The sequence below is a fragment of the Triticum dicoccoides genome, chromosome 7B (assembly GCF_002162155.2).
Source record: "Triticum dicoccoides isolate Atlit2015 ecotype Zavitan chromosome 7B, WEW_v2.0, whole genome shotgun sequence".
In the NCBI taxonomy this organism is placed as follows: domain Eukaryota; kingdom Viridiplantae; phylum Streptophyta; class Magnoliopsida; order Poales; family Poaceae; genus Triticum; species Triticum dicoccoides.
This window is the reverse complement of record NC_041393.1, coordinates 117552409-117561209: the sequence shown is the minus strand read 5'-3', so window position 1 is coordinate 117561209 and position 8801 is coordinate 117552409. Positions and strand designations below refer to the sequence as shown.

Sequence of the window (8801 nt, the reverse complement as noted above, 5' to 3'; positions counted from 1 at the left end):
ATCGGCCCCTACCCCTCCGCAGCCCAATCTCGCCGGTGAGGTCGTCGTGCACCCCACGGCCGGCGACTTGTGGCGCTGGAGACGACATGCACAGGGGTCGGCGGGTCCTGCATCTGGTCCCCATTGGTGCCGGAGACGAAGAGCCCCAGACGCGAGCGTGCTGCAATCAACACTTGCCGGCGCTGGAGACAACGAACACCCCGTGGCTGGAACAAGCATGTGCAGATGATACAACCGGCATCGTTAATAGCTTCAACCGGCTTCAGAAAAGTTTCAACCGGCCACATTTTTTGCTACAACCGACCGTCACCGGAGCTGGAACCAGCACTGTTTTGCTGGAACCGGCCGGAGAGAGAGCTGGGACCAGCAATTTTTTTTGCTGCATCCGGCGACAACATCTTTTTCGATAAGGAGCTGCAACCCACAACATCGGGGATGATGATGCTACAAGCACGAACTGGGACCGGAGCCTGCAGGCGCCGACGTGCTGCACGGGGATGCTTCAACCATCTACGAAAAAGCTGTTAACGGCACTCGACGAAGCTACAAGCAGCAACGGAAATTGCTACATGCGTCATTCTTTCTTGCAGGGACAAGAGAGAAGCAGGTGTTACAACCGGTGCACATCGGAGCTACAACCGTCAACCCAAAATGCTACGACCGGTGGCATTTTTTGCTGGAACCAGAGAAAGAATAGGCTTTGACGGACGTGCGTCATAGCTACAACCATACTGAAAAATGCTACGTCCGGCAATCAAAAAAGCTACATCCGATTTTGAAAAAAGCTTCAACTGGATACGGGGTAGCTGGAGGTCGGCCACCGTGCAGCCAAAAAAAGCTGCAACTGGCGTCGAGAATAGCTACAACCCGCTTCTAAAAAAGCTTCAAACTAAAAACAGCTAGATAACAATGGCGACCGGCGACGACGGCGCTGTGTGGCGGTGCTGTGATGGGCGCATGGCGAGCTACGCCAGCAGGCCGGTGGCGACGCTGGAACCCTCATCCGGTGGTGCTGCAATCCGGGGGTGTGACACACGTCGAGATGCAAGGCGGAGCTGCATCCGGCGAGCTGCGGGTGTGGCGGCCTCGGCGATCTGCGACATCAACCGGCCACCGTGAGCTGCGACGTCGAGCAGGCCCGGCGAGGTTGATGGGGCGGTCGAGCAGGCCCGGCGAGCTGCGACGGGGCGGCCAAGGGCGCGCACGAGGCGGCCAAGGGGCGCGCACGAGGAGGCTGACCTGCAGATTTCTTTTTCTCCCTCGCACAAGAAAGAAGAAGGTAAGGGGGAATCGTTTTCTTCGGTGGGATCCAACGGCCCAGGCGGTCGGATCCAACGGCTGCTGTGCGACCGGCCCAACAGTTGGGCCGGTGCGCCGGCGCAGATCGTTGCCCTCTGTAATAATGCACACAACATAACAAATTACAATACCAAGTTAACAACATTCCCATATACCTGTAACAAGGAGCGCTTCCCTACCTCCGCTCTACTCTGCTACGGACCAGATCGGAATCAGCGTCTCAACCACACACACCTCATGTCACTGTACTTCGCGGATGCCGGCGCTCCATGGCACCTTCCTGCGTGCGCAATGCGCAATTCCATCCTGTCATGCACGCATGCGGGGCTGGACCGGCTAGCAGCTAGCGTTCACCACTGGTACTTGGCCTTGACGAGGACGTCCTCGTAGAGCTTGGCGGCATGCTCCCAGCTGAAGTCCTGCGACATGCCGCGCTCCTGGAGCCCCCTCCAGCTCTCCTTGTAGTCCCGGTAGGTGCGGAGGCAGTGCCCGAGCGCCTCGATCAGCTTCTGCGCCTCTGCGCGGTCGAACGTCCACCCGAGCCCGGAGTGGTTGAAGGGGTCGAACGGCGGCACGGTGTCCCTCAGGCCACCGACGGCATGCACGACGGGGACGGTGCCGTAGGCCATGGCGTAGAGCTGGTTCAGTCCGCACGGCTCGAACCGGGAGGGCATGAGGAGCGCGTCGGCGCCGGCCGTGATCCGGTGCGCCAGCCGCACGGAGAACCCCACCCACCCGCGCACCTTGTCGTGGTGCTCCCGCTCGAAGTGCCGCAGCATGCCCTCCAGGTCGTGGCGCCCGGTGCCCAGCATGACCAGCTGCACGTCCTGGCTCACGATCCAGGGCATCGCGTCCGCGATGATCTCCACGCCCTTCTGCCCGTCCAGGCGCCCGATGAAGCCGAGCAGCGGCACGTCGCCGCGGACCTGCAGGCCCAGCTCCCGCTGCAGGGCCTCCTTGCACTGCCGCTTGCCGGAGTCCAGCGTCCCCAGGGAGAAGTTGGTGTAGCCGTCCGACTTGAGGTGGACGTCCACCTCGGGGTTCCACTCCATGTTGTCGATGCCGTTCACGATGCCGCGGGTCTTCCAGTCGTTCTGCCGTATGATGTCGTGAAGCCCCCAGCCGCCCTCCACCGTCTTCAGCTCCCACAGGTACCCCGGGCTCACGACGACAACCTGGTCCGCCATCTTCAGGCCGGCGGCGAAGTAGTTGGCGTGTTCACCACCCACGGGGTCGTACAGTCTGAAGTGTTCCAGGTAGTGCTCAGGCAACTCGGTGAACGGGAACTCATCTACTGGGCCACGGCCCTGCATGCAACATCAATCAAGAGAAATAATTAGCCCAACAGAGTACCGAACAAAGGAATAACTGCGACCAAAGCATGTACTAATTCAGCAACTGTCAAGAGAAATAATTAGCCAATGGTGTACCGAAGAAAGGAATAACTGTCCAAAGCATGTAATTCGGCATGTCAGATCCTCAAAAAAAATGTAATTCAGCATGTCAGTGTTGTATAACTTTGAGGTAAATGCACGGGTTGTGCTTAAACTTGCCACACATGTTCACATTTTTCCTTTTCGAACCATGCAGGAGAGCTGTATGTGATCATTATAGAGGATAAAAAAAATTACAAAGTCCAGAAAGTTCAGGCTACGGTTGAGCAAAAACGACCCCAAGCGCTTAGCCCAAGCGGCCTTAGCTAAAAAGTGACTCAAAGCAAATAGCCCCGGCCTTGTACCAGTAGAATACATCACATTTGATCTGGCTAATAACTTGATCAAAGAAATTAGCTTTGCCTTCAAAGACTCTTATGTTGCGTTCCTTCCAAATCGACCAAGCAGTCAAGACGACCAAACTATGCAACTTCTTGTCGAAGGTGGCACCCTGTTCCTAGCTGAAACCCACCATTCAGAGAACAAGGCATCTATGGCTGGAGCGACCATGGAGAGACAGATGTTTGAAATGGCACAACTCGTAATAAGATCACAAGTGTCTCCGGGAAGAGCAGAGCAAAGAACGCAATGTTCATTGTGCGGAAGACCTCGTCTAGCGCGTCTGCCCGTGATCTAAATCCTCTTGCGCAGTGCGAGCCATATGAAAAATTTGCTAAGCAAGGGGGCCCAAGAGCGCCAAATGGCGTTAGCTAGACCAAAGGCAAGTCATTGAAGTGAGCTACATATGCGGATTTAGATGAGAAGTGACCTGAGAAATTTAGTGTACACGACCAAATGTCTCTGACCTGACGGAGATGGAAATCATGAAGCGCCTCGCAAATGTTAAGAATTTGAATGAACGTTGCAATATTTATGGGATTCTTTGCGTCCCTGATCCAACACCAAGTAGTCATAGCTTTAATATGGTTCGGCGCCAAATTGGCAAATGCCCGAGGCAAATGATCCAACACCAAGAGCGCCAAATGGCGTTTGGGTACGAGGGGGAAAGGACAAGAGGGGCATGCTCACTATTTGAGGATGTTGAGGGTCTGTTCGGTATAGAGGAAATTCGCAGGAACATTTGACGGCTCGTTTTTCATTGGAATTCTTGCATGCAGTGCGTTCGGTTCAAAGGAATCTCGATGGTCTGTTCCATTGAAAAGTTGCGTGAGCCTGTACTTTTTATAGGAAATCTAAAATCCGGTAGAACCTCATGTGCTCGCGGAGTCCCGAAGCTAGCACTGGCTTTTTCCGCTACGCACCACAAGAGTAGGGCGTCCAGCCGAATAAAAAATAATAAAAACTGGTAATCACTACTGATGCCCATCCCCTCGTTAGGCTGGTCATAGTGGGGAGTAACATACACTAGTATCATGCATATGATAATGATACTAGTGTATGATACTACATCTATAGTGCATAATATCATAACGTAGTATCACAGATGGTCTCATTTATTGTCATGCATGACACATAGTAACATAACATTTATTATGATACGGTATCTAACTATGTTACTATGACTCTCTCTCTCTTCTTTAATTGCCTGCCACATAAGCATGTTTGTGAGTTCCAAGTACATAATATTAGTTATGTTACTCCCACTATGGTTAGCCTTACACTGGAAAGGGCCAAACAGTGCTGCTGCAAGTATGCTTTTTCCTGCAAACCGAACAGGCCGGTTTTTCTGGTACCTACGTTTTCAGATTCCACATGTTTTTACTGTTCACCAAACCTTGTTCCCATGAAGTTGTTTTTTCCTGCATTTTCTCTTCCTCCGTACCGAACGGAGCCTGAGGATTTTGTGCGTTGGGTTGGTGGATGGTCGTGACGACGACGTTGCCGCTTCGATGGATGGTGCGGAGCACCTGGGCCATCATGAAGGCGCTGGCCGTGTTGAAGCTGGAGGTGGGCTTGTTGAGGATGGCAGCCTTGGAGCAAAGGATATAAGCATAAGCATACATACCCCCCCCCCCCTTTCCCACACACACATACACAAGACATGAAGTGCATAGGGGGATTAATGATTAGGGCGTGCTGGCTACCAGCATACCTGCGACGGCCCATTTTCAAGACCCCAGGCCATCATTTTCATTATAAATTTCCATTTATTTATGTCATAGGCTGACAAGTGGGGCCCACATGTAATAGAGGGTGTGTGGGCCCAATGGCGACGTAGGCATGGTCTAACAGCTATAGACGGGAATACAATGCCACACAGGCAATATTTGACTCCTACATACGGAAAATGCACCGTATTGCACACAACAGCCAAGTTTTTGCACTAGTTTTTTATTGTCTACAACTGTAAGCACCAAAGTGAACACACGTGACAAGTGCAAGCACCACTGGTGCATTTACCTCTATAAGACTATAACTTTCATAAGCCATCATAATTTTGCAACCCGTTTAGTTTCCTCAAACAATGTGGAGTAAATAGTAGAGACTAGAGAAAAATCAAGATTTGGAGAAAAGGAACCTGGTGAGCGATGTTATGTATCACCATAATGGACCGAGTGTACTGCATCAAACCATGGTCCCTGTAATATGCTTTCAGATAGACAGGCAGGAGTGCCGTGTGCCAATCATTTGCAATAAACACCAGATTTCCATCCCCATAAGGGACACCGCCGCATGGAACGTGCCATGGAACCTGCAAATTATAGAGGAATAAAAATGATGGACCAATAATATTTAATGGGATGATATGCCAAGTGCGAAAATATCTACATTGGATGAAAGTAGGAGTGTATATTATTGTTTGTGGCAGGTGGAAATGCTATTTCCAAATCAATCGGTGAAGAGAACATGGAAACATAACGATGAAGTACCAAGGATCATCAAGATAATTGTTCATCAGTGCAATAGATTATTAGAAGTTAAATCATAACGCTTGACCAAATGTGCATGTAAGGTATTGAAATGTTGTTAGTATATATGCACTTCACAAGAGATTACGTATCTGTTGAAATACATGCATACACGTAATTGTATAGTTGTAATAGGTTGTCAATTGAGTTGGAGAGGATACCTCGACAGCGGCCTTGCAGAACAAAATCATGCGCTTCATAATTTCCTGAAAAAATAAAATGTGTAATCATATGCCGGTCAGTAGGCCTTGGCTTGTTCTCAGTTTATCAGTGCAATCAAACACCAACATATAGAAGATTAACCTGTCTGCTGCCCCCATAAATGTCTTCCTGGCGGTGTCGGAAGAGAGGAGCGTCAATGAACACAAAATCAACTCCATCGATATAAGCATGGAAATAATTCACTTCCATATCCTGCAGGACAAAAAAAACACTTAAAATTGATTTATTATGATAGTAAGCATTGAAATTTCAGCTCCCCTTTGATTGCATTTTCGCTTACCTGTCCAGCAGCCTTGTAGTATTTTCGGACTCCGACATCGTAGGCTTCCTCATAGTCCCCATACCTTGGTACCACAACCTAAGATAGAAAGGATCATTTCTCAATTATCATCAAATTTAAAATTTCAGATCATCAAAGTCTAGCCAAGTCCATGATTCTAGATTTTGAATAATATATGGTTATATGATACCATAACTATTTTCTACTTCTAATTTCTACAGAATAATTGGGATGTCTGCAGAAAATAGTTTACTTCTTTACTGGAACTAGTAAGAGCGTCTCTAACTGAATCCCGAAAGTCAACTCGCCAAAACCCTCTCTCACAAGCCAACTCCCAGAAATTCTGGGGTTTTGGTGGCTCTAACCGAACCCCAAAACTAGCTCCCAATAAAAATTGCATTGAAATGAAAGCTTGACAACATACATTTAGCCATCATCTACATTACAAACATCCACTGTTTACTAACAATTACAGTGAATATGATAGCAACCATTAACTGGAAATGTTGATAAATTGATCATCCAGTACTATAAATACACACACGGGCGCTGCCGATATTTGGTACTTAACTGAGGATAGGAACTACTTATTCGGACCTACAGGGCGGGTAAACCTGACGTCGGGCAAAACGGTCGATCGGGTACCCGACATTCATTCCCTTCACTGATGGCGTGGTTATCAGCGTTCTTTGTGAAATCCGACTGCTAACCAACACTTTTTTCAAACCCCCTCCCACACCCAGTAGGCCCCAACAACCTAACCTCCAGGGTTGGCTATGAAATACTCTATAACAGAAGAACACTTTCATGTCTTGCACTTAATAACATTATACTGCTCACTGATATTATTCGAACATATGGATTCAACAGAGTTAAATGAAAGCATGTGGTACCATAACACGATGTCCTCTCTTCGCCAAAGCCTTGGGCAAAGCACCGGCAACATCTCCAAGACCACCTATGCAACACAACGTTTGTTCTTATGAGTAATTCAAGCCAGGTTTTATGAACAGAGAGAAAAAAGACACTGAAGAGGTAATGTCCATGCCTGTTTTGCACCAGGGAGAACATTCAGCAGCCACGACGACCACGTTCATGACGTTCTCCCCTGCCAAAGGCCCGGAATCGTGATTCTGGTGGTGTTCGAAGGAGCCCGCATCATCTGCAACAGCCCGGCCATCATCCTTGGCCTCCACGGGCTCCTCGAAACCAATGTATTTCTTGAAGTCCCAAAGGTCTTGTTGTACAGCGGGTGCTGCGGGCGGCGAAAGAGCCTTTGGGTTTGGAGCTTCTTTGACAATGACCGCACCCTTCTTCAGTTCAAGTTCCACGTCGCTGACAGTGTCAGACCCGGGAGCAGAAGCCGAGGGCACGAAATTTGAGCCGGACGACGGCGGCGCCTTCTCGGCTGGGACAACGGACTCTGGCGCCTTGTCACTGATGGAAATGGTAGCTGCGGGATCCGGAGCCGCGACCTCGGCTATGCTCGTCGGCGGCGAGGCGACGTTAGCTTTGTTTTCACCATTCACCGGTACTCTGTTCTGGCTCGACGGCTGGGGCGCGCGTGCGGGTGCGGGCAGCCCGCTGTCTTTAGTCGCGCCGCCGCCGCCGGTAGATTTGTTTTCACCGTTCACCGGCATGCCGTTCATGCTCGGCAGACGGGCGTCCTCCTGCCTCGGTGCCGGCGGGGACGGCGCGCCACCTTCCGCGGCGTCGCGATCGAGCGTCTTGACGGGATCCCTCCGCTCCGCAACCTGCACACACGCGCGCGCGTGCGTTTTGTATAAACAATTTGTCAGCGAGACGACGATGATCTCGAGGCGCGCGCACGCGTCATAACTTGGTCATAACTAACTACCTTGGTGGCGGCGCCACCGCGGAGTGCGCGGGGCTGCCTCGCGGGCGCGGCGTCGTCGATCCCCGCGTCCTTCTTCCCGGCGGCGCGCGCGGCCACCGCTCCGTCGCGAGCCGTGCGCTGCGGCGGCGACGGCGGCCAGTGCAACCTGCCAGCCCCGGTGTGGGGTGGCGACGCGCTCACCCTCGTCCTCCTCCGTGATCTCCCGGGGGAGGCGGACGCGAGCGCGAGGAAGGACGCGGCGGACGCGACCGCCGACGACATGGCGGCGGCCGGGATCGGGGTGGGTGATCGTGATACGATGCGCGGGTTGGTCCGCCCAGAGCGCGGCGCAGGCGGAGGTGGTGGCAGTGGGAGTGGGGAGTAGCGCGGCAGTGGGCTGGACTGGACTGGAGTGTGCTCTGTGTGGGGTAAACGCACGGGGTCAGGCCGAGGAAATGGCCGCGAGCGGGGGACGGCGACGACGGCGGCGGCTTTACACGAGGGGTGGGTACGTACGAACGGCCCCCTGGCGGCTGGCGTGTTGGGTCTGCGGTTTGCGGGCGAGCACGCGAGCAGCGCACGAGGGCGGCAGCCGTTCCGTTCCCCCGCTCGGTCTCCAGCTGCGGCACAACGAACGGCAGGCTCCTCACCAGCTGACAGCCTGGTCCTACCCTGCGCCGGCCCCGCCTGTCGGTGCCGCCAGTGAGGTGGACGGGCGAGCCCCACGTTTTGAAAGGGCGAGCGGAAACAGCGAGCTCCCAGGGAGGGCCCAGCTGTCAGAGGGGAAGCGTCCGTTGCAAAATCCACGTGAAGACGGAACGGGGCTCGCGGCGAAGGAGGAGGCCCGCGTTGATTGTGTA

The 8801-nt window shown here is 52.4% G+C and overlaps 1 protein-coding gene across 1 annotated transcript; it reads right to left on the bottom strand.

The window, feature by feature from the left end:
* Positions 1-1397: 1397 nt before the first annotated feature.
* On the bottom strand, positions 1398-8407 carry LOC119337381 (soluble starch synthase 2-3, chloroplastic/amyloplastic-like). Its single transcript, XM_037609507.1, has 8 exons — positions 7963-8407; positions 7153-7858; positions 6998-7062; positions 6105-6182; positions 5906-6016; positions 5764-5808; positions 5212-5385; positions 1398-2606 (listed from the first exon to the last, which is right to left on the bottom strand). The coding sequence occupies exons 1-8, from the start codon at positions 8221-8223 to the stop codon at positions 1650-1652; spliced, it is 2397 nt and encodes a 798-aa protein (XP_037465404.1). The 5' UTR covers positions 8224-8407; the 3' UTR covers positions 1398-1649.
* Positions 8408-8801: the final 394 nt, after the last annotated feature.